The sequence below is a fragment of the Myxocyprinus asiaticus genome, chromosome 30 (genome assembly GCF_019703515.2).
Source record: "Myxocyprinus asiaticus isolate MX2 ecotype Aquarium Trade chromosome 30, UBuf_Myxa_2, whole genome shotgun sequence".
Lineage (NCBI taxonomy): Eukaryota > Metazoa > Chordata > Actinopteri > Cypriniformes > Catostomidae > Myxocyprinus > Myxocyprinus asiaticus.
This window is the reverse complement of record NC_059373.1, coordinates 18,475,925-18,502,406: the sequence shown is the minus strand read 5'-3', so window position 1 is coordinate 18,502,406 and position 26,482 is coordinate 18,475,925. Positions and strand designations below refer to the sequence as shown.

General features: G+C 38.5%; 1 protein-coding gene across 1 annotated transcript; it reads left to right on the top strand.

Moving 5' to 3' along the window:
* Positions 1-886: 886 nt before the first annotated feature.
* LOC127421325 (F-box/LRR-repeat protein 2-like) lies at positions 887-25,117 on the top strand. The gene is made up of 14 exons (XM_051664329.1): positions 887-1,297; positions 1,900-1,961; positions 2,079-2,133; positions 2,931-3,005; positions 3,110-3,204; positions 3,494-3,658; positions 15,005-15,131; positions 15,231-15,305; positions 18,332-18,462; positions 18,552-18,612; positions 18,761-18,805; positions 19,996-20,052; positions 21,430-21,642; positions 22,151-25,117. The coding sequence occupies exons 1-14, from the start codon at positions 1,034-1,036 to the stop codon at positions 22,256-22,258; spliced, it is 1,533 nt and encodes a 510-aa protein (XP_051520289.1). The 5' UTR covers positions 887-1,033; the 3' UTR covers positions 22,259-25,117.
* The last annotated feature ends 1,365 nt before the right edge of the window (positions 25,118-26,482 follow it).

The window sequence follows — 26,482 nt, the reverse complement described above, 5'->3', positions numbered from 1 at the left end:
GTTTCGCTCTGTGCATGCATCAAGCACTATGAAGTGTAACTGATCTTGAAATCATAATCGTGCCTAGAGACTGCAATAGCAAGATGTACAGTGAAAAACGAGTGAATTATCCCTTTAAATATTGATCTATTTCTCACCCACACCTATCATATCACTTCAGAAGTCATGGATTAAACCACTGGAGTCGTATGGATTACTTTTATGCTGTCTTTATGTGCTTTTTTGAGCTTCAAAGTTCTGGCCACCATTCACTTGCATTGTATGGGCCTACAGAGCTGAGATATTCTTATAGAAATCTTCGTTTGTGTTCAGCAGTAGAAAGAAAGTAACACACGACACATCTGGGATGGCATGATGGTGAATAATTATTCATTCTAATTTTTGGATGAACTATCCCTTTAATTTCAATCCAGTGCTGGTTTTTAAAAAAACTTTTTCACATTAATGTACAAAATGAACATCTTACAGCAGTCAGACTCATGTGAACTTATGCTGACATAATGCAGATCATTTTCTTTGACACAATTTACAAAGACAGTATACGTTGTACCTGTTCAAGACCTACAAAAGCATTATATCGTGTATACAGCAGGAATTATAACCTTTGATTTAAAAAAAAAAAAGTTAAAATATTATCGTTGATGGTCCTTATTATCTTTAAGGAAAAGTGTCCCATCTCCGTTGCCCGTGTGAGACACTTCCATTTCCAACGTACATGCGTTTTCATCTGTGCCAATCGACGCGTCACCATTATCAAAACAAATCCACCACGCGTGTTTTTCCCGCAAAAGTGACGTCACATCAGCCACTCTTTTGGGCCCTTGAAAGCTCAAGAGTGCATCTTCACCCAAGTGCTAAATAAGAGGAGAGTATTTTAAGATAACATGCCAGACACCCCTTAAATTTTATTGGTGTCGTTTGAAGATTAAGCACACACACTTCAGGCAGGAATTTGCGCTTGAACGGAAATGTAGTCAGAGAGGCTGCTCGCGAGGCGGAAGTGAGGTTAGAGCAGTAGCAGTCTGCTCCGTCCATGTTATTATTGTTATTTTGGCTGTGTGATGGTTCAAAGCGGAGCGCACGGACGGCGGCCAGCCCGGGATTTCTCCGGTTACCAGCACAGACACGAACCGCTAGCAAGTCACTCGTTACACCTGCGCTTCTGTCCCGTGATAGTTTGATCACCAACGCTGACAAAACGACCAAACGTCGCTGTGCGCAGCGCTCGCGTCGCCGGACTGTCTTTATTGTTGACACTGCAACAGACATGAACGGCATCACCAAGAGCAGATTTGAGGTAAACCATATCGAGTGAACCGTGGACATGGGAGTTTAGCTGTTATAGTTTGTCCGAGCAAACGAAAACGGGCGGTGGCAGGCTTGTCTGAGGGATGACAGTGTGTTGAAGCGCATCTTTGTGCATTTGAGTGTGTGTGTGTTTGTGTTGGTGGGTGCGCGTGCGTGTATGTCTGGAAGGGACTGTGTGTTTTGGACCGAGCACGGCTCTATTTTTACGTGCCGTGTTGAGGCTTTTGTTCGTCAAGGGTAATCCCGTCCTAACACAACGGCACCAGCTGACCGTGTCAGCAACGGGCGCTGCGCCTGAATCCGTTTAACGTTGGAGTTGGCTGCTGCTCGTGGAGTTTATATCAAGCTGATAGGCTTGCTTACGTATCTTGACTGCGAGGGCTTGAGAATGTGTCATAATCTAACAGGGTTATCTAATGAAGGCTCATTTAGTCACTGTTGCAGACACTCCCTATTCGCCCCTCTTGTATAAGTGTCAAATGTAAAGTTGGACCAGGCCAAGGCGTGTCTGAAACAACACTGAGCTTATTAGCTGTGTACCGGCATAACCGATGCCATAAGAAAGCATCTCTTTGATTTCATATTTTCCAGGTGTTCTCAAACAGTGATGAGGCCCCAATCAACAAAAAACTTCCCAAAGAGCTTCTGCTCAGGTGAGTCAGTCACAATAATGTGTGATCAGATGCACTTATTGCAATATATGGCAGATTGCATTGTAATAACCTTCATTATCCATCCATCTTTCCATCCTTCCTTCATTCCTTCCTTAGGATTTTCTCCTACCTGGATGTTGTTACATTGTGTAGGTGTGCTCAAGTATCCAAGGTATGTTCAACTGCTTATTCAATTAAAATAAACTAAACAGACTACTATTAAAGGGATATTTCTCACAAAAATGAAAATTCTCTCATCATTTACTCACCCCCATGCCACTCCAGATGGGCTTTCTTCTGCAGAACACAAAATAAAATGTTTTTCGAAGAATGTTTCAGATCTGTATGCAAGTGAATGGTGACCAGAACTTTGAAGCTCAAAAAACACATGAAGGCTGCATAAAAGTAATCAATAAGACTCTAGTGGTTAAATCCATATCTTTAGAAAGGATATGATAGGTGTGGGTGAGAAACAGATCAATATTTAAGTCCTTGTTTACTATAAATTCTCCTCCCTGCCCAGTAGGTGGCGAAATGCACGAAGAATGCGAATATACAAAAACAAAAGAAGAACTCAGGAGAAAAGAGCACTTAGGAGGGCTGGTGAAAGTGGATATTTATAGTAAAAAAGGACTTAAATGGTGATCTGTTTTTCACTGACAATTCATATAGCTTCAGAAGACATGGATTCAACCACTGAAGTCGTATGGATTACTTGTATGCTGCCTTTATGTGCTTTTTGGAGCTTCAAAGTTCTGGTCACCATTCAGTTGCATTGAATGGACTAAAAGAGCTGAGATATTCTTCTAAAAATCTTCATTTGTGTTCTGCAGAAGAATGAAAGTCATACACATCTGGGATGGCATGAGGGTAAGTAAATGAGAGAATTTTCACTTTTGGGTGAACTAACTCTTAAAGGTATTTTTCTAACAATACTTAATCATTCCCCCTTTCTCTGTGGATGAAAAGGCATGGAATGTTCTCGCGTTAGATGGAAGCAACTGGCAGAAGATTGATCTCTTCAACTTTCAGACAGATATTGAGGTGAAAAGAGCAAGTTTGTAAAGAGTGTCTACTGAATCCATAGACTATAACATTATCCCTGATCCTCTGTGCCTGAGCTCTTTCTGTATTTCTCTCTCTTATAGGGTCGAGTGGTGGAGAACATCTCAAAGCGATGTGGAGGGTTTTTGAGGCAGCTCAGTCTAAGGGGCTGCCTCAGTGTGGGCGATGCCTCCATGAAGTGAGCTGTACTACTTTTTGCAATACTTGCTAATTAAAATGCATTGTAAAGTTGCATAGTTCCTGCAATTCATCTTCAAGTATAAAATATGATTTCAGTTCTATTTATGTTTACATACAGATTTAATCAATAAGACTCAGATTTTACATACAGATTTTTGTTTTATTGTTTGATGTTTTCTCTCCCCATGGTCCTGGTTGAGGCCATGTCCATGTTTACAATGTTGCTATAGCTTGTAGTGTTTGTGTTGAACATTATTGACAGCTGTGAGGTTTTATTTGATTGACAGGACCTTTGCTCAGAACTGTCGCAACATTGAGCATCTGAACCTCAACGGCTGCACCAAGATCACTGATTCCACCTGCATCAGCCTTAGCAAGTTCTGCTCCAAGCTCCGTCACCTTGACCTGACCTCTTGCGTGTCTATCACCAATCATGCACTTAAGGCCTTAAGGTGAGTGGCAGTTATAAGGACTAGGGGGTCAAAACCATGGCTGGTTGATTCTTTTGCCTAATGAATCATTTATCAAGTGTTTGGGTTAACCGGCAATATACTTAAGTCTGGGCATCAGGAGTCTATCATGCCTGACAGCTGTTGCTTATTTTAAACCATTCCGTGGGATTTAAGATTAAATCAGGGAGTACTCAAGCAAAGCCCAGTTTCTGCTGCTCTGCCTTGGATGTCTGCTATCCATTACTTGTTGTCCATGTATTCATTGCTTAATTCAATGTCAGATTAATTTGAATCTCTTAACTTCATAGTTCTCAGTTGTTTAATTAGATAACATGTGAGAGATAAGGGAGTTCAGGGGATCCATAAGCCGTAGCTCTGATTTTATTGTGTCAAGAAGGTGACTTTGTTAATGATTGAAAGTGTTCTTAAATAAAACCACAGTCTTTTACACCGTTGTAGTAGATTATACTGTATAAGCTGGTGGAACAGGAAATTCTAAGAGTGAATATTTAAACAGAGACTTAGGAACAATTATGAACTCGTTGTTACCTTTTTTGATCATGGGTGTTTGTTCCCACAACTTAACACCATGGTATGAATTTAAAATATAAGTGCATCTTAAAAAGTAAACAGTACTCTAAGGTTTTTTAAATTATTATTTTTTTTTTTTACTATAATGGGTATTCATTTTGCATGTTTTTTTAAGGTATTAATTTATTTGTCTTTAACCCTTTAATGCATACCACGGATCTTTAGTGACCTAGAACCTCATCCTACCTGATGTACTTAATATTCTATTCTGAATAATGTAATAAAAAAAGGTGAAATAAAAAAAAAAAAAAAAAAAAATAATTTTTTATATATACACACACACACACTACCGGTCAAAAGTTTTGAAACACTTGACTGAAATGTTTCTCATGATCTTAAAGATCGTTTGATCTGAAGACGTATGCTTAAATGTTTGAAATTAGTTTTGTAGACAAATATATAATTGTGCCACCATATTAATTTATTTCATTACAAAACTAAAATGTAATAAAAAAAAAATAAAAAAAAGTTTTTGAAATTGATGACTTGGACTAAATAATAAAGGAAAGCAGCCAATAAGTGCCTAACATAGATGGGAACTCCTTCAGTACTGTTGAAAAAGCATCCCAGGGTGATACCTCAAGAAGTTGGTTGAGAAAATGTCAAGAGTACATGTCTGCAAATTCTAGGCAAAGGGTGACTACTTTGAAGATGCTAAAATATAACACAGATTTGATTTATTTTGGATTTTGTTTAGTCACGACATAATTCCCAAAGGAGGGGGGGGGGGCGTGCCACTCCCAAAAACAGTGCAGAGTAGGTGGCGCAGCTGTAAATACTTATAAAACTGAGATCTGGGAATGCCAAAATGTTGAACCAAATTTTCAAAAGGTCTCAATACTCCACTCTCATATAGGTCACCAAGTGTATAAACCCCCCTCACAATCCACTCTGACCAACAGAAAGGGGACTTATTAATACATCGTTTAGGGTTCAGCCATATGCTCGAGGCTACGTTTAAATAAATATCAGAATTAAACACTTTGGACACTTTTGTCCATATCGAGTGCAAATGCAAAATAACGGGGTGCAATTTAACCTCTCCAGCTAGCTTAATCGAAAGGCTTTGCAGTGGCGAGATAGGGGCATGAACTTCCTTTTCAATACAAAACCAGGGAGGGGCTCTCTCAGGTGGAAGCGACCAATGAGCCAAATGTCAAATTTGCTGTGAATAAAATTCCCAAATACTTAATTCCCTGTTTGGGCTGCTGGAAGGCCGTTACTGGACAGTACGCTGTCAAAGCCAAAGTTTCGGATTTAGACCAATATACTTTGTATCCTGAGAACTTGGAAAAGGAGTTAATAATTCTGTGGAGGCAAAGCATAGATCTAGTAGGTTCAGAGACAAATAATAAAATATCATCTGCATAAAGCAGAATCTTATGCACCATACCTCCTGCCGTCACCCCTGGAAAATCATCCTCCTTTCTTATCGCGGCTGCTAATGGTTCCAGGGCAAGACAGAACAATAATGGGGAAAGAGGGCAACCCTGCCGGGTGCCCCTATCCAGAGTAAAATAACCTGAAATTAATCCGTTTGTTTGTACCGCTGCTACAGGGTGTCTATAAAGTAACTTAATCCATTCAATAAAATTATTTACGAATCCATATATTTCCAAAAACTTAAAGATAATCCCATTCTACCATATATCTTTACTTAATCGATTAGCCAGAATGTTTACAAAATTTTTACATCTAACTGGATCAGGGAAATTGGGCGGTAACTTTTACACTCGCTTGGATCTTTGTCCTTTTTAAGAATCAGACTGATCCGGGCTTGTGTCATGGTTGGCGGAAGCTTTCCATTCTTTAATGATTCTGTATAAACTTCTGACAAAAGTGGAGCCAATTCTGTAGCAAAAGATTTGAAAATTCAGAGGAAAAGCCGTCAGGCCCCGGAGCCTTGCCTGTAGGCAAGGCCTTATTTACCTCATCAAGCTCCTCCAAGGTTATCTCAGAATCAAGATAATTTTTTTGCTCAGTCGTCAGTTTAGGAAGATCTAATGGTTCCACAAAGTTTCTAATATCTTCATCAGTAGACGAAGACGTGAAACTATAGAGATCAAAGTAGAATTCTTTAAAAGCATTATTAATATCAATGGCCGAGATAAATATTTCACCACCCGCAGATTTCACCGAGGGAATGGTAGAAAAAGACTCTCTCTGCTTTATATATCTAGCCAAAAGATGTGTCTTGCCCCGAATAACCAAAACTCCACTTTCCGCGACAAAATAGTATTATATCTATATTTCAATCGGGTCAATTCTCTGAGGCCAACAGATGACATACGGCACTTCAGCTCTGCCTCGGCACTTTTAATATTTCCTTCCAACTCCAAATTCTTGTGCTTTGGATATTTTGGTGAATGAGGCATAATGTATGATCCGACCCCTAAGAACCGCCTTAAGTGCCTCCCAAGCCACTCCCACAGAGGATACTGAGGACCAGTTCAGCCTTTAACATTTGTTGGAAATCAGGATTTTGAAAAAGGGACATATTAAGGCGCCAACTATATGATTTATTTTTCTCTGTATATGGCAACACCTCTAAACTCACCAGGGCGTGATCTGAGACTAAGATATTTCCAATCAACAACAGATGAAATGAGTGATTTGGATATAAAAAAAACCTATTCTAGAATAAATCTTATGGACTGATGAAAATAATGTATAGTCGCTACCAGATTGGTCCAAAAGTCTCCAAATATCTGTAAGACCAAGATTTTTACACATCCTGTGAAGCGTCAATGTTGCTCTAGGGGGTTTACACACTTTTGCTTCACTATGATCAAGGACTGAGTCCATCAAAAGATTAAAGTCTCCTCCCAATATTATATCATGAGGGATGCCAGCGGTTTGCAGCATCCCTTCAAGATCTATAAAAAAGCCCTGATCATCAGCGTTAGCTGTGTAAATATTAGCCAAAATCAACCTTTGCCCTTGAATTCCAGCTAAAACAATAATGACTCTACCTAATTTATCTTTAGTCTGTTTGAGACATTTGAATTGTAGATGTTTATTAATCAATATAATGACTCCCTTGCTCTTACTTGAGCCAGCACTAAAGAAAGCATGTCCACCCCATATCTTCCCAAATTTTTCAGCTTCCTGCGGGGAAAGATGCGTTTCTTGAAGAAACACTATATCATATTTCTTAAGTTTAAGAAAAGTAATAACCTTCCTTCTTTTTATGGGGTGCCCCAACCCACTTACATTTCATGTGGAGAGAGAATCCACTCATTAACATTTGACATTTTGATATTGTAGAAAAAATAAATTGCGTGTCAAAAACAAAATTATACAGACCAAATTCCCCATTAGTGAAACAATCAAACCCCGAACTTCCCCCCGAACAAAACAAACAGCAAAAAGAAAAACGTGCGCATTAACCCCACGCACAAAAGCGACAACCGGCAACAGTCCCTCTAAACTCAAAAGGTCCATGAACAGCCACGAGCCCCCACGACAACTTGGCCATCGGATTGCTCAATTTTGCCTCACAAATTTGTGAGGCAAAATTACAAAACAGAAAATACTTCGTAAAATAAACCCCAGCCAATAGGAAGAATGAACACAAAGAACATTTAGATTCATTCACAGAACTGTCTCAAAGGTGTGATCTTCCACAAAACAAATTCCAACTGATATAAAACCGTTCAGATTCCTCGGACAGACAAACGAATGTTCAGTGAGCCAGCTGTTATGAGTTCAGCGGATGACATAATCATTCCAATGTCCTGTAAAAATACTCAACAAAACAAACTCCAGCCAGCAGGAGGAATAAGCACGAAGAATGAACAGATTAATCCACAGCTGTTCCAAAGGAGTGTTATTCAATAGAACAAGCTCCAGCCGCTAGGCGGAACCAATACAAAAAGAAACAAAACCGGCATCCCGGTTCCCCGGATGGTCGAGTCAATTCACTTGGAGGCCACATAAAAGTATATACCATGATTTACACAATCCGTCAACTTTATAAAAGACATCCTTTGTGTGAGCATGTAGATATTTTGCGGTCATCCGTAGTGTCCACTCTCAAACTGGCCGGGAACTTCAATGCAAAAGTAATGTTTCGTCAATGCAAAAGTTTCTTTAAGAAAAAATGTTATTCACAAAACAAACTCCAGCCGCTCAGCGGAGCCAACGCAAAAAGAAAAAAGAAATCAAAATGACGCCCAGCTTCCTCAAAAGCCAGAGTAAGTACAGCGAGTCGACCCACTCACATGAGAAACACCCAATGGTTTACTCACCCATTGATTCTATAAAAGATATTGCCTGTTTTGGACATGTAAATACTTTGCGACCATCCTTTGTTTCTATTCTCAGTTTGGCCGGAAACATCAGAGCAAAAGTGATCTTTCGCTGATGTAAGACTTTCTTACATTCCTTGAACCGATCGCATTTCTCTCTTGTCGAACTCGCAAAGTCCGGGAACAAGAAAATATTATGGTTCTTCCAAGAAAGCTTCCCTTTGCTCCTCGCCTGGCGCAACACAAGATCTTTATCGGATGATCTCAGAAATTTGGCCAGGATTGATCGGGGCCTTTCTCCCTCAGCAAATCTGTGAGCTTGGACTCTGTGAGCTCGCTTGAATTCCAGTTTATGACCTGTTATGTCGAGCAGACTCGGGAAAAGCTCATCTAGTAATTTCACCTTATTTCTGCCCTCCTCATGCACCGGAATTCCAACAAGTCGAACGTTATTCCTGCGGCTTCTATTCTCAAGATCTTCAAGCTTTTCAAGGTAATGTTCCAAATCAACTTTGGTCGTGGGGGGATTAGCGGTTAATTCCCTCTCCAAAGATTCTAGACAATCGATTCGTCTCTCAACATCAGTCACTCTTGTAACTAACTCAGAGAATTTTATTTCCATTGCCGTGATTGATCGTCGTATTACAGCGAGATCCTCCAAGTCAGCAAGAACCTTCGTCAGCATCACCGACATGTTGGACAACTGATGCTGGATCACCTCTCCCGCCGCGCCATCCAAATCGAGTCCCCGGTCTGTAGGCCTGTCGGGGCTTTCATCCTGAACACGTAAGTGTCTTTCAATGTCTCCAGAGCCTGAGGATTTTGACTTCTTTGCCATGTTTTGCCTCAAAGAGCAAATGTGTAACTGGGTGTATCAAATTTCACCAGATTATAACATGAAAATAATAAAAAATTTAGCAAAGTGCGCAGAGCTTGTCGCTCACACATCTGCTTCTTGCATGGCGTCACGTGACCCCCTAATGCGTCTCTTTCCTGAGCGATATGATGGCTGCGAGGTCCTATGGTGTTTATACTTGCGTACTATTGTTTGTACAGATGAACGTGGTACCTTCTGCCGTATATATATATACACACACACACACAGTTGAAGTCAGAAGTGTACATACACTTAAGCCGAAGTCATTAAAAATCATTTTTTCATACTGCTCAGGAAGGAGAAGCATTTTGTCTCCTAGAGATGAACGTAGTTTGGGGCGAGAAGTGCAAATCAATCCCAGAACAACAGCAAAGGACCTTGTGAAGATGCTGGAGGAAACAGGTAGACAAGTATCTATATCCACAGTAAAACAAGTCCTATATCGACATAACCTAAAAGGCTGCTCAGCAAGGAAGAAGCCACTGCTCCAAAACCACCATAAAAAAGCCAGACTACAGTTTAAAAGTGCACATGGGGACAAAGATCTTACTTTTTGGAGAAATGTCCTCAGGTTTGATGAAACAAAAATGTTAATTTTTGGCCATACTGACCATCGTTATGTTTCGAAGGAAAAAGGGTGAGGCTTGCAAGCCGAAGAACACCATCCCAACCGTGAAGCATGGGGGTGGCAGCATCATGTTGTGGGGTTGCTTTGCTGCAGGAGGGACTTCACAAAATAGATGGCATCATAAGGAAGGAAAATTACGTGGATATATTGAAGCAACATCTCAAGACATCAGCCATGAAGATAAAGCTCGGTCGCAAATGGGTCTTCTAAATGGACCATGACCCCAAGCATACCTCCAAAGTTGTGGCAAAATGGCTTAAGGACAACAAAGTCAAGGTATTGGAGTGGCCATCACAAAGCCCTGATCTCAATCTGATAGAAAATTTGTAGGCAGAACTGAAAAAGCGTGTGCAAGCAAGGAGGCCTACAATCCTGAATCAGTTACACCAGTTCTATCTGGAGGAATGGGCCAAAATTCCAGCAACTTATTGTGAGAAGCTTGTGGAAGGCTACCAAAAAAGTTTTACCAAATTTAAACAATGTAAAGGTAATGCTGCCAAATACTATCAAATTGTATGTAAACGTCTGACCCACTGGGAATGTGATGAAAGAAATAAAAGCTGAAATAAATAATTCTCTCTACTATTATTCTGACATTTCACATTCTTAAAATAAAATAGTGATCCTAATTGACATAAGACAGGGAATGTTTTCTACGATTAATGTCAGGAATTGTGAAAAACTGAGTTTAAATGTATTTGGCTAAGGTGTATGTAAACTTCTGACTTCAACTGAGATATATATATATATATATATATATATATATATATATATATATATATATATATATATATATATATATATAACAGTAATCTTTTTTTGTTTTTTGTTTTTTAACTGTAATGGGTATTCATTTTGCATGTTTTTTTAAGGTATGAATTTATTTGTCTTTAACCTTTTAATGCATACCTTAAGTGACCTAGAACCTCATCCTACCCCATGTACTTCATCAGTTTTTTTCCTTTTTAGTATTTCTCAACATTTCTCTTCTGAATAGTGTAATAAAAAAGGCGAAATTGCATATATATATATATATATATATATAACTGCTTAATTACCAAAATTGTATATGGTCATTAAAGACGCGGGATATGTAATAGTGTTGCTTTTTTGGCGCTTCCATAAATAAATGTTTTATGATTATTTCAAATATATATATACACACTACTGTATATTACAGTAAAAAGATGCTGTTGTACTAGTTTTCTTTTTTAATTAATTTATGTCAAATAAGCGAAAACTAAAGGAAACACCAAGGCTGTATCAATTGCTTTTATGTAGAAGCTAAATAATTTACAATTTTTTTATATATATATACAGGTGCATCTCAATAAATTAGAATGTCGTGGAAAAGTTCATTTATTTCAGTAATTCAACTCAAATTGTCAAACTCGTGTATTAAATAAATTCAGTGCACACAGACTGAAGTAGTTTAAGTCTTTGGTTCTTTTAATTGTGATGATTTTGGCTCACATTTAACAAAAACCCACCAATTCACTATCTCAAAAAATTAGAATATGGTGACATGCCAATCAGCTAATCAACTCAAAACACCTGCAAAGGTTTCCTGAGCCTTCAAAATGGTCTCTCAGTTTGGTTCACTAGGCTACACAATCATGGGGAAGACTGCTGATCTGACAGTTGTCCAGAAGACAATCATTGACACCCTTCACAAGGAGGGTAAGCCACAAACATTCATTGCCAAAGAAGCTGGCTGTTCACAGAGTGCTGTATCCAAGCATGTTAACAGAAAGTTGAGTGGAAGGAAAAAGTGTGGAAGAAAAAGATGCACAACCAACCGAGAGAACCGCAGCCTTATGAGGATTGTCAAGCAAAATCGATTCAAGAATTTGGGTGAACTTCACAAGGAATGGACTGAGGCTGGGGTCAAGGCATCAAGAGCCACCACACACAGACGTGTCAAGGAATTTGGCTACAGTTGTCGTATTCCTCTTGTTAAGCCACTCCTGGACCACAGACAACGTCAGAGGCATCTTACCTGGGCTAAGGAGAAGAAGAACTGGACTGTTGCCCAGTGGTCCAAAGTCCTCTTTTCAGATGAGAGCAAGTTTTGTATTTCATTTGGAAACCAAGGTCCTAGAGTCTGGAGGAAGGGTGGAGAAGCTCATAGCCCAAGTTGCTTGAAGTCCAGTGTTAAGTTTCCACAGTCTGTGATGATTTGGGGTGCAATGTCATCTGCTGGTGTTGGTCCATTGTGTTTTTTGAAAACCAAAGTCACTGCACCGTTTACCAAGACATTTTGGAGCACTTCATGCTTCCTTCTGCTGACCAGCTTTTTAAAGATGCTGATTTCATTTTCCAGCAGGATTTGGCACCTGCCCACACTGCCAAAAGCACCAAAAGTTGGTTAAATGACCATGGTGTTGGTGTGCTTGACTGGCCAGCAAACTCACCAGACCTGAACCCCATAGAGACTCTATGGGGTATTGTCAAGAGGAAAATGAGAAACAAGAGACCAATAAATGCAGATGAGCTGAAAGCCACTGTCAAAGAAACCTGGGCTTCCATACCACCTCAGCAGTGCCACAAACTGATCACCTCCATGCCACGCCGAATTGAGGCAGTAATTAAAGCAAAAGGAGCCTCTACCAAGTATTGAGTACATATACAGTAAATGAACATACTTTCCAGAAGGCCAACAATTCACTAAAAATGTTTTTTTTTTTTTTTTTTATTGGTCTTATGATGTATTCTAATTTTTTGAGATAGTGAATTGGTGGGTTTTTGTTAAATGTGAGCCAAAATCATCACAATTAAAAGAACCAAAGACTTAAACTACTTCAGTCTGTGTGCATTGAATTTATTTAATACACGAGTTTCACAATTTGAGTTGAATTACTGAAATAAATGAACTTTTCCACGACATTCTAATTTATTGAGATGCACCTGTATATATATATACACACACACACACACACACACTCTACTGGTCAAAAATTTTGAAACACGTGACTGAAATGTTATAATTGTGCCACCATATTTATTTCATTATAAAACTAAAATGTAATAATAAAAAAAAAGTTTTTGAAATGGATGACTTGGACAAAATAATAAAGAAAAGCAGCCAATAAGTGCCCAACATAGATGGGAACTCCTTCAATACTGTTTAAAAAGTATCCCAGAGTGATACCTCAAGAAGTTGGTTGGGAAAATGTCAAGAGTACATGTCTGCAAATTCTAGGAAAAGGGTGACTACTTTGAAGATGCTAAAATATAACACAGATTTGATTTATTTTGGATTTTGTTTAGTCACAACATAATTCCCATAGTACCATTTATGTTATTCCACAGTTTTGATGACTTTACTATTATTCTAAAATGTGAAGAAAAAAAATTATAATAAAGAATGAGTGTTTCAAAACTTTTGACCGGTAGTGTGTGTGTGTGTGTGTGTGTCTATATATATATATATATACACACACACACACACACACAGTTGTGTTCAAAAGTTTGCATACCCTGGCAGAAATTTTGGCATTGGTTTTGAAAATATGACTGATCATGCAAAAAAAATGGTCTTTTATTTAAGGATAGTGATCATATGAAGCCATTTATTATCACATAGTTGTTTGGCTCCTTTTTAAATCATAATGATAACAGAAATCACCCAAACAGCCCTGATCAAAAGTTTACATACCCTTGAATGTTTGGCCTTGTTACAGACACACAAGGTGACACACACAGGTTTAAATGGCAATTAAGGTTAATTTCCCACACCTGTGGCTTTTTAAATTGCAATTAGTGTCTGTGTATAAATAGTCAATGAGTTTGTTAGCTCTAACGTGGATGCACTGAGCAGGCTAGATACTGAGCCATGGGGAGCAGAAAAGGGCTGTCAAAAGACCTGTGTAACAAGGTAATGGAACTTTATAAAGCTGGAAAATGATATAAAAAGATATCCAAAGCCTTGAAAATGCCAGTCAGTACTGTTCAATCACTTATTAAGAAGTGGAAAATTCGGAACTCTTGATACCAAGCCAAGGTCAGGTAGACCAAGAAAGATTTCAGCCACAACTGCCAGAAGAATTGTTCGAGATACAAAGAAAAACCCACAGGTAACCTCAGGAGAAATACAGGCTGCTCTGGAAAACCCCTCTCCAAACATAGCGCTTATGGTTGTGACCATAAAGCTCTATTATGGTCTCGTCACTCCAAATTACAGTGTGCCAGAAGCTGTGAGGCGTGTCAAGGTGTTGTCGGGCATATTGTAACCGGGCTTTTTTGTGGCATTGGCTTCTTTCTGGCAACTCGACCATGCAGCTCATTTTTGTTCAAGTATCGTCGTATTGTGCTCCTTGAAACAACCACACCATCTTTTTCCAGAGCAGCCTGTATTTCTGTGATGCTTATGTTTCATTGATTGACTTGATTTTCTTTTGACATTGGTATTTGACAAAGAAGCAATGTGGAAGTAAACTATATCAAGTACAATACATTCATTGTATGATGAAGCTATTGTCATTTGGGTGTACTACTGAAATGTACTGTAAGTTGTGTGTCTGTTTAGACTCAGAAAGTGCCTGAGAAAATACATGTGTAGCTTATGTGTAGCGTAAGTGTAATGTGTAGCTCGGTGTGTGTTTGATAGCCAGTTGCATCTCATGAAATTTTAGTGTGAAAGTTAAGAGATCCTGTTATATATTTATTGCATCATCTCTTTGATATATGAAAAATAAAACATTAAAATATATCAGAATATATTCTATTATTTTCTAATTGACTTCTGGGCAATTTTTAGATGCATTTGTGATAGATATATGTGCCGGGTCGGTAAAGACCTGAATATGTAATAATGTTTGGTGAAAAGCCCATGCATTTAAGGGTTAAATTACTAAATTTTGGTAGATTAGTGTATGTTATGTTTATATCCTGCCACGCCTTGTAGGGCAGAATATTGCAGAGGTATTTGGGTTATTTTCTGTTTTTGATGACATTGTTTGGTTGCATCATGGTTGTAATTGGCTCTGTCTGTGTGCTAGTGAGGGCTCCCGGATGTTGGAGAATCTGAACCTGTCCTGGTGTGATCAGATCTCGAGTGATGGCATTGAGGCTCTCAGCCGTGGATGCGCAGGCCTCAGAGCACTGTTCCTGAGAGGCTGCACACAAGTACACACACACTCACACACAAAACACTTATGTTACTTGAACATGGAAATTGAAAAAGCACTTATCAAGTTTAAGTAACTGTGCAAAGTGTCATTTCAGCTCGATGATACTGCACTGAAGCACCTTCAAAAGCACTGTCCTGTGCTCATGACAATCAACATGCAATCCTGCACAGTAAGACTCCAATCTTTGCTTTACTGGGTTTAAATAAAGCAATAAGCCATGAGAGGCTGAGCATTACAGTGATTTTACCACGGGTAAGGGTTGTTTTTATGCACAACTAGTTCTTCCAAGTGCGATAGATCAGTAGCCTGACGTAGTTGAGGTTGCCAAGCAATGTAGCAACATTTCACAACAGCTTGGAACATGGTTAATCCAATCAGAATATAAAATCGGAACTATCAGTGTTATAATAAAGCAACTGAGCGCAACAGTGGCCGCCCACAATTTTTTAGCCATCTCAGTTCTGGAAGTATTATTCCCATTCATTTCTTCCATAGGGATTTCATAAAATCCTCATAAAAAAGTTCTAAACAATGAACCAAACCATCCAGCTCTGAGGTGAGTCACACCATTCTAAACTTTGATTTGAAGTAGGGCTGTGAATCGATTTTTTATTTTATTTTATTTGTTTACCAGTCAAACATTTTTCTATGATTAATCGTGATTAATCATGGTACAAGATACATTACAACAAACATTAAAAAAATATAATCATAAATATACAGTATTTACTTTATACTTTGTCTCAAAGAACTATTTAGAGAAATTGTAAATAAAGAAATTGGTTAGTCGTCATTTATTTTAAATATTTAAATATGTACATGTTAAAATGTTAAGTTTTTTGTGGATACAGTTAATTAGACACATTTTTACAGATATAAATCTTTAATACAAGTATATGTATAGTACATGCCATAAAATCAGTTAACATACTGTAATTCAAAGTTGGGCAAAAACTTTAGCCGTTTTCGAGTCGACTTTTTTTATTAATAGGATCAGTCAGTAAGATTCAATCCATATCAAACTTTATTGGAAAGAGAAACTTAAGTGTACATTGCCAATGCATTTTTAGACATTATACATACAAATATAAAACATACTGAATGCTGAAGTTTGATTTGCTGAAGTTTAATATATTTTTCTCTGGCTGTCGTTCAGTCTGTACAAGTATACCTGGCTGCAGCTTGTTGAACGGCTAGGTACTTTAGTCTCTATCGCGTACACGCCGAGTCTCATTCGCACAGTTTTGGTTTTGACACTAGTTCAGATGACAGTGAGAAAGTGTTTTTGAGTGATGCAAAGAGATACAGCAGCTTGCCCGTATCACTCCCAGGCCTGGTTCACCAACTGCGTGTAAAGTCTCCATTCTCTGTACAGAAAATACGTTCCCATCATTATCATGCCCGGGAGATGCGTTCCGCGTAATTAATAAGTGTGCACTGCTTTACACAATCAGTTTCTGTGCTAGGGTGTGCAGTTGAGTCAAGCGTGTACCTCCTGGAAATTTATATATGCTGATTTTAGCCACAGAAAGTGGGGAAAAACATTAGTTAAAACAGATATAGCATTAATTGCATAATTATTTTTAATGCGTTAACAAAACCTATTAATCGCAGAAATTAATGCGTTCGATTTCCCAGCCCTCATTTGAAGCAAAAAGGTATTTAAAAATCTGACAAATTGACAGTGGTACTAGACTGTATATGTACCGTCTTTAATGAGGGTTTGAACAACAATCCCATGAAGCATTATGACATAGTTGAATTAAAAGAGATGGAAAAATGTAAAACTATTAATTTAAAGTTGTACCTAAAGATTTTAGGTATAGAAACAATACATTTTAATTGCATTGCAAATATTCAGATATTTGCAAACATACTAGTAGTTTGAGAGTGTAGAGTCACTGACTTGATTGCATCATTCACAGTAAGTCATGGGAGTGGGTGGTTGCTTCAGAGTTTGTTTGGCATGCTTTGTTGGCTGTTATTCTCTTATTGGTGGATCTTTCTCTGCTGGATCATGGAAAATGTAGTTCTTTATCGGAGCCTCAGCGATTAAACATGATTTTCAAACAATGAAGTTAAAATAATGTGGACTGATAGTTTTGATAGAAGCGTGTACCATTAATGAACAATCTCTGAGCTCACGGTAGCTTTGCAATTTGCCTTTGGAGAAAATTAGTGGGATTTATACCTCTGGAAAGCTGACTGTTGCAGTCTATAAGCCATGAGAGGCCATGCATTAGCATTATAGTAATTTTAACATGCATAAGAGTTGCTCTTAAACCCACTTATCTGCGATAAAATCACTGTGACACAAAGACTTGAGCACATTATTGCTTTTCTAAAAAAGCGGCTATGATCAAAGACACCAATGGTCAATAAACAGTTATGTATTATTATGTTTTCTTTTATTTTATTTATTTTTTTATCCCCCTTTTCTCCCAATTTGGAATGCCCAATTCCCACTACTTAGTAGGTCCTCGTGGTGGCGCGGTTACTCACTTCAGTCCGGGTGGTGGAGGACAAGTCTCAGTTGCCTCTGCTTCTGAGACAGTCAATCCACGCATCTTTACATGTGGCTCGCTGTGCATGACACTGCAGAGACTCACAGCATGTGGAGGCTCATGCTACTCTCCACGATCCTTGCATAATTTACCATGTGCCCCATTGAGAGCGAGAACCACTAATCACGACCACAAGGAGGTTACTCCATGTGACTCTACCCTCCCTAACAACCAGGCCAATTTGGTTGCTAAGGAGACCTGGCTGGAATCACGACTTCAGGGGTGGTAGTCAGCATCAATACTCGCTGAGCTACTCAGGCCCACTAACAGTTATGTATTATTAATGATTATCAGAATAAACAATTCTATCACCAAGAAATATTTTTCATTAGTCTAACTATAGGCCATTTGTAGTTGCTAAGCAATGTAGCAACTTGGCAAATTAATATTGAATGTGCGATCACATGTGAGCGTTTAAAGTAATTTTACTACAGCTTCAAATGCGGCTCATCTGATCAGAATTTCGAGTCGGATCTATCCATTTGATAATATTTCATTTTGTATCATGTGGTATAAAAACGTTACATATATACCCTGGTATGCTGAAAAAAAGAGAAATCAGAAGAATCCAAGAAATGCAATTCTACATACAAACTAGATATTACACTAAGATGGTTTATCCGTCTTGCAGCAAATCACAGACGATGGCTTTGTGAGTTTGTGCCGGGGCTGTCACAAACTACAGATGGTGTGTGTGTCTGGCTGCAGCAACATTACAGACGCCTCCCTGACCGCACTCGGCCTCAACTGCCAACAGCTCAAGTAAAGCCTTCTTCATCTGTACGCAGACAAGCACACGCGGTCACACACAACACAGAGTCATTCATTCACATTGTGTGTGTTTTCCTCAGGATCCTAGAGGCTGCTCGCTGCTCACATGTGACCGATGCTGGTTTCACTGTTCTAGCCAGGGTGAGTAATCGCACAAACACCCCAAAACACATGCGTTTTGGAGAGCATGCTTTGTGTTCTTAAACTCTGCTTGAATCAGAGATTATAAGACATCTCTGAGATAGCACGATTCTTGTTGATCTTAAACAAACTATACCTTCTGTTTTAGAATTGTCATGATCTGGAGAAGATGGATTTAGAGGAATGTATTTTGGTGAGTTTTAAGCCTTTCATGGAGGAAAAGCTGTTATTTGGTGTATATTGCCTAGTCATTAGCTTTGACCCATTTTATTCTATTTGAGCCATTTTATTTGAGGAATTCTGAAATAATTTGCAAATGCAAGAGGATGTAGATTTGTATTGTTTTGTTTTTTAATTCTTCATGGTGTAGTTCTTGCTGCATTTGAGTGTATTATGCGTAATATTTACATCTACTGTATAATGTACATTTAAAATTTAGAATTTGGTATAGTGGTCATCTGTTTTTTTTTTTTCCAGTGTCAGATATTTAGATATAATAATACAGATGACCAATATAATGCAGCTGTTGGTAGATTTTGTAACCGTTACGAGTGAACTACCACGTCTGTTAATTGCCAAGTGAAGCAGTTTTCGGCGATGTTGATAATCTCAAAATTGCCAACTAACATCTGAAATATCAGTTTATCAATAATGCTGTTACATTCTTGCATCTCTAGATGCAGACTTGACATGTTTTAGAATCCTAGTTCTAAACCACAGGGAGTAATATACTGATGCCTCACAACCTTTTCCAAAAAGCAGTAATCACCTCTCCCAGAGTATCTGCCACTTTAGGCGGGTGTATGCTACTCCTTAAAACAGTACAGAGCAGGTGGCGCAGCTGTAAATACCTAAAAAACTGAGATCTGGGAATCCTAAAATGTCCATATTTTCAAAGGATCTCAACACTCCATTCTCATATAGGTCACAGAGTGTATTAACCTCCTTCACAATCCACTCTGACGAACAGAAAGGGGATTTATTAATACATAATTTGGGGTTCTGCCATATGCTCGAGGCAACATTTAAATAAATGTCTGAATTAAACACTTTGGACACTTTTGTCCATACCGAGAGCAAATGCGAGATAACGGGGTATAACTTCTCCGGTTAGTTTGATAGAAAGGCTTTACAATGGTGAAATAGGGGCAAGAACTTCCTGTTCAATACAAAACCAGGGAGGGGCTCTCTCAGGTGGAAGTGACCAATGAGCCAAATGTCTGAGACCGAATGCATAATAATAAAACAAAATGTTGGGTATCATTTGTGCAGTTTTAAAGGTTATTTGAGTGTTTTCCTTTTTATTGCTGTTTCCTTACAGCTTCTTATCCTGGTATGTAGGAATGCTAATTTAAATTTTCTGTGTTTGTGCAACCAATTTAGGTGACTGATAACACTCTAGTTCAGCTCTCAATCCACTGCCCTCGGCTGCAGGCGCTGGTGAGTGCCAAGAAAGTTCAAGAAAATGTGTGTGGGAGTATTCCTCCCATGCTTGTTATTTGCGGCTCTCTATAAAGAAATTATAGAGCACATACACTGGTGGCCAAAAGTTTGGAATAATGTAAAGATTTTGCTGTTTCGGTAGGAAAATGGTACTTTAATTCACTAAAGTGGCATTCAACTGATCACAAAGTATAGTCAGGATATTACTGATGTAAAAAAACAGCACCATCACTATTTGAAAAAAGTCATTTTTGATGAAATCTAGACAGGCCCCATTTCCAGCAGCCATCACTCCAACACCTTATCCTTGAGTAATCATGCTAAATTTCTAATTTGGTTCTAGAAAATCACTTGCCATTATATCAAACACAGCTGAAAGCTATTTGGTTCGTTAAATGAAGCTTAACATTGTCTTTGTGTTTGTTTTTGAGTTGCCACAGTATGCAATAGACTGGCATGTCTTAAGGTCAATATTAGGTCAAAAATGGCAAAAAAGAAACAGCTTTCTCTAGAAACTCATCAGTTAATCATTGTTTTGAGGAATGAAGGCTATATAATGCTTGAAATTGCTAAAAAATGGAAGATTTCATACAAAGGTGTACACTACAGTCTTCAAAGACAAAGAGCAACTGGCTCTAACAAGGACAGAAAGAGATGTGGAAGGCCAGATGTACAACTAAAGAGGATAAGTACATCAGAGACTCTAGTTTGAGAAATAGACACCTCACATGTCCTCAGCTGACAGCTTCATTGAATTCTCCCCGCTCAACACCAGTTTCATGTACAACAGTAAAGAGAAGACTCAGGGGTGCAGGCCTTATGGGAAAAATTGTAAAGAAAAAGCCACTTTTGAAACAGAAAAACAAAAAGAAAATGTTAGATTGGGCAAAGAAACACAGACATTGGACAACAGATAATTAGAAAAGAGTGTTATGGATCTTAACCCCATTGAGCTTTTGAGGGATCAATTAGACTGTAAGGTGTGTGAGAAGTGACCGACAAGACAGCCACATCTATGGCATGTGCTTCAGGAAGCGTGAGGTGAAATGTCACCTGAGTATCTGGACAACTGACATGATGGATCCTCCAAATGTGGAGGATTTTTTTGATGATAACTCTTTGAAGTAGTTTAAGAAGTTCTGAATTTGTTTTTCAAATTGTAATAGTAATTTTTCACATTATTAATATCCTGACTATACATTGTGATCAGTTGAATGCCACTTTGGTGAATAAAAGTACCAATATCTTTCCATAAGAGCAAAATCTGTACATTATTCCAAACTTTTGGCCACCAGTGTACATTTGTTTCCTGTGTGACTCACTTTTTTTATATTCGTACCTTGCTGTGTGTGTGTGTGTGTGTGTGTGTTCTAGAGCCTGTCTCACTGTGAGTTGATAACAGATGATGGAATCAGACACCTGAGCAGCAGTGTGTGTGGTCACGAGCGTCTGCAGGTCGTGGAGTTGGACAACTGCCCCTTGATCACAGACATCACACTGGAACATCTCAAAAGTTGCCAGCGTCTGGAACGCATTGAGCTCTATGACTGCCAGCAGGTCACCCGCGCGGGCATCAAACGCATTCGGGTCTGTGAAACACAATAGCTAGACCACATCACAACTACCACACATAGTCTAAACTGTAATGACCATATACAGACTAAAATGATCCGGATTTATTTGCAAAATTAAAATGTACAATATCTGTTTGCTGTGCTTCCATTAAAGTTTGGTGGATACCCACACTGTACACCTGTTTCTTTGTTTTACTGAACACATGACGGTGTGACTAGTTGCACTGTATCCTAACCAGATGGCAAGCAATAAATCTCTTCCATGTTTCCAGCCTGAAAAATAGTGTTATTTTTTGTTATGATCTGAGCTAAAGAAGCACAGTTTATCAAATGATTGTTGTCAGATTTAATTGCTGATTTCAAATGTTATTTGCGTGTTATCTTGACCAACTCTTTTGGAGATTTCTCCAAAGACAGAAGTATTACTTGTCGCTGGAAAGCAGTTGTATCATGCTTTGTTAGGTGTTATGATGTCAAATGCTGCATTTTCTGCCATTCTGCTGTTTTTATTTCTTCTGTAGGCTCACCTTCCTGATATCAAAGTCCATGCCTACTTTGCCCCAGTCACACCCCCTCCCTCAGTGCATGGAAGTGGCCAGCGTCTCTGCCGATGCTGTGTCATACTCTGACAGGAGGAGCCTCTGAGAGATGCCATAGAAAGTCAAGCTGTCAGTCAACCTCTAAACTCCGCCCTGCCCCGGCTCCACACCACTATGAGACTCTGTGTGGGGATGTGGCTATGGGAGGCATGGCTTGTTCGCTGAGCGGTTGCCTGGCAGCAGGATGGACCTGAACAAGTTACGCAAAATAAATACAATGCAACGTGACCTATAAATACTACGTACATACAATACAACCTACTGGATATACAAGAAGAAAATCAAGGAGCTACCATGTAAAATATTTCATATTTGGATATATAGAAAACAAATCTGAGGAAGTAATTAAAGCATTATGGAACTACAGAATATGGAATGAATACACAAAGAACTTTGAGGCATGTTTAATGCCGTAATGACAGCTACACAGTGTTTAGGTCCTGCTCCTCTTCCTCAACCAATAGGAATGCATTCTCTCAAGATGAGAACCGATAGCAAAAACAGAAAACCCTTTGGAGTTTTGTAGGATACTCCTACCGCTCTTTGATCATGTGACTTTCTCAAACCTGGGAGCAGGACGTTTGAGCGTTTCGTCTGGTTTGCGTGTGTGTGAGAATGTTTAAACAGAGAAAACAAAACATAACACTACAACAAAATCAACCCGTATTAAAACTGAAGTAAAATGGTTTTTATTTTCTGTTAGTGCTCACACTCATTTTGAGAGAGAAAAACAACATTTGCAATTGAAATCAAGTGAGCGAGTGAGGGGATGAGAGATTGAGAAAGACTGAGATTGTGCATGCCAGTTGATTTCGCTCCAGTGCGGAGTTAATTTAACATCATAATTGATGTGAATGTTCAAATTTAGACAATATTCATTAACTAAGGGTAAGTGAGGGTGGGGGTGGGGGGACGGGGGGTCATATGGGATAGATTAACATTTGACTTTCACAATGTTTCAGTGCAATATTGAAAGCCCAGGCGTATGTAACTGTGGTGTGTGACAGGATCCAGAACACTCCTTATTCAGGCATTTCCTAGGCAACAGTCTCAATAGTATTCTCATGGCAATGTCCCTGGTTCTAGAGAGAAGCCCCTGTATCCTCACTTCTTTATATTCACTGCCAATTACATGTCATCGAGCTTATAGATGTGATCTCAGCATAATGTTACACAAAAATTAACAATAAGAATCAGGCAAAAATGGCCATTTTTAACAATGCAATCATGATATAATTTAAAGTATACCATCGGATGCATAAAACTTATGTTCAACGGGGTTTACAGGGATTAGTTCACCTAAAATTGAAAATTCTATCATCATTTGCTCACCTTCATGCCATCCCAGATGTGCATGACTTTCTTTCTTCTGCAGAACACAAATAAAGATTTTTAGAAGAATATTTCAACTCTGTTGGTGCTTTCAATGCAAGTGAATGGTGGCCAGAACTCTGAAGCTCCAAAAAGCACATAAAGGCAGCAGAAAAGTAATCCATACGACTTCAGTGGTTTAATCCTTGTCTTCAGAAGCAATAGGTGATAGGTGTGGGTGAGAAACAGTTTAATATTTGTCTTTTTTTACTATAAATCTCCACTCTCACTGACACTTTAACATTCTTTTTGTTTTGTTTTTGGCAATTTGTATTCTTCTTGCATATCGCCACCTACTGGGCAAGGAGGAGAATTTATAGTAAAAAAGGACTTAAATATTGAAATGTTTCTCACCCACACCTATCATATTGCTTAAGAAGTCATGGATTTAACCACTGGAGTCTTATAGATTACTTGTATGCTGCCTTTATTTGCATTTGGAGCTTCAAAGTTTTGGTACCAAATCACTTGCATTGTGAGAAGCAATTGTGAGGATATTCTTCTAAAAATCTTTGTGTTCAGCAGAAGAAAGAAAGTCATACACTTCTGGGATAGCATGAGGGTGAGTAAATTTTAATTTTTGGGTGAACTATCCCTTTAAGAATGCTGCATATTTCTTTAAATACATGTTGAGTCATGCTGATGAAAACAGCTGCTGGGTGGATCATCTAATCAATATAAATGCTTTTTCGTTGTGAGTGCCTTTGATTTTGCAGTTGGGGGAGGGATGGAATTACAGCCACAGAAATGCTTGACTCAGGGCTGCGGTGTAGTTCTTCACATTTCTTTTCTCTTGTATTCCCTGTTTAGTTGGTTTTTACCATTAGATCTGATTATGATGAAGTACTACATCATTTACTGTCAATGCATACACCAGTGATTCCAATATTCCTTATATCGACCATGTCGCTTTGGAAGGCAATACTAAACCTGTTACAGAAAGTGACGTTTGTTTTGAATTGCTCTTTAACAGTTGATCGGTTCCCCTTCTCTCTGATATTTTTGACAAAGATGAAACAAGTTACCTGAATGTCCTTGTGTTCTGGTTGTTAATGTGACATTTCTTTAAATAAAAGTTATGAACAGTGTGTCACATTCTGGATTGGTTCTTATGATTCCAAACCTTTCATTATCGAAACGAATAAATGCGGCTTGGTGGTTTTAATAGTACATCATTTTCTCCAGCTAGCATTTCTGATCTCTTCATGATTTATACTAATCTACTTGACCAGGACTTAAAAAATAAGACACGGTGATGTCATTTAGTTCTGTTGGTATCTGTATGTTGTTGTCTTTCTTGATTCTTTAACATGTGTCCTTTAGATATGTATGTATATGTCTGCCTATTTACAATATATACTTTTAAAATTTAGCTTGACAAGCTACAAGCTGCTGATAATTTAAAGTAAGCTACACTCAAACTACTCGTTTGATAAAGTAGTTAGCTGCACTACAAGCTCCTAACAAAAATGTCAAACTGCACTGAAGTTCTTTTTACTATTTTACTATTGGAATAAAAATAGCAGGCTGAAACAATTTGTAGAATGTATCTCAATTTGTGTTCTGAGCAAAGTGATAATTATGCTGTGCTGAGTACTTTATACTAGTCAGTAGTGTACTCCATGTAGTAGGTAATTTAGAATATTCACAATATAGTATGCACCACATATCTGAAGTATTTATGCATATACTAGTGCATACTGCATCACATACAGCAGTGCATATAATTTATGAAATAGTATGCAAAACACAATAAACAAAATAAAATAAGCAAAGCAAACAAAAGTTGAAAACATAATGGAAATAAACCACAGCACAAAGAAATTAAGCCACAACACAATGGAAATAAGATGCGACAATCAAATTAACAGAAAATAAATATTTTTAAGCAATTTTTTATGGCTTAATTTTGTTGTGTTGTGGTTTATTTCTGTTGTGTTGTGGCATAGTTTGGTTGTGTTGTGTTTTATTTCCATTGTGTTTTTGCTTTTCTGTTGTCTTGTGACGTATTTCCATTGTGTTTAGGCTTTGCTGTTGTGTTATGGCTTAATTTCGTTGTTGTTTTTTCAGCTTTTACGTGCTTTGCTAATTTCCTTGTGTTTTGCACCCTGTAGCCAATGCGCAAAAGCAATAGGAGTAGATACACCAATCAGCCACAACATTAAAACCACCTGCCTAATATTGTGTAGGTCCCCCTCGTGCCGCCAAAACAGCACCAACCCGCATCTCAGAATAGCATTCTGAGATGCTTTTCTACACCATTCTGAGTAAATTCTTGATACTGTTGTGCGTGAAAATCCCAGCAGATCAGCAGTCACAGAAATACTCAAATCAGCCCATCTGTCACCAACGATCATCCATGCGATGATCTAATTAGCCAATTGCGTGGCTGCAGTGCATAAAATCATGCAGATATGGGTCAGGAGCTTCAGTTAATGTTCACATCAACCATCAGAATGGGGGAAAAATTTTTGATCTCAGTGATTTAGACTATGGCATGATTGTTGATGTCAGGCGGGCTTGTTTGAGTATTTCTGTAACTGCTGATCTTCTGGGATTTTCACACACAACACTTTCTTTAGAATTTACTCCGAATGGTGCCAGAAACAAACAAAAACATCCAGTGAGAGGCAGTTCTGCAGACGGAAACGCCTTTTTCATGAGAGAGGTCAACAGAGAATGGTCAGACTGGTTTGAACTGACAAAGTCTACGGTAACTCAGATAACCACTCTGTACAATTGTGGTGAGAAGAATATCATCTCAGAATGCTATTCTGAGATGCGGGTTGGTGCTGTTTTGGCGGCACGAGTGGGACCTGCAAAATATTAGGCAGGTGGTTTTAATGTTGTGGCTGATCGGTGCATATGAGTGTAAAGGAGCAC

Coding starts and splice junctions, on each gene's coding strand:
- LOC127421325 (XM_051664329.1), top strand. CDS start 1,034: ATGTTATTATTGTTATTTTGGCTGTGTGATGGTTCAAAGCGGAGCGCA. Junction 3,006..3,109: donor ACTTTCAGACAGATATTGAG/GTGAAAAGAGCA, acceptor TCTCTCTTATAG/GGTCGAGTGGTGGAGAACAT. Junction 18,806..19,995: donor ATTTAGAGGAATGTATTTTG/GTGAGTTTTAAG, acceptor CAACCAATTTAG/GTGACTGATAACACTCTAGT.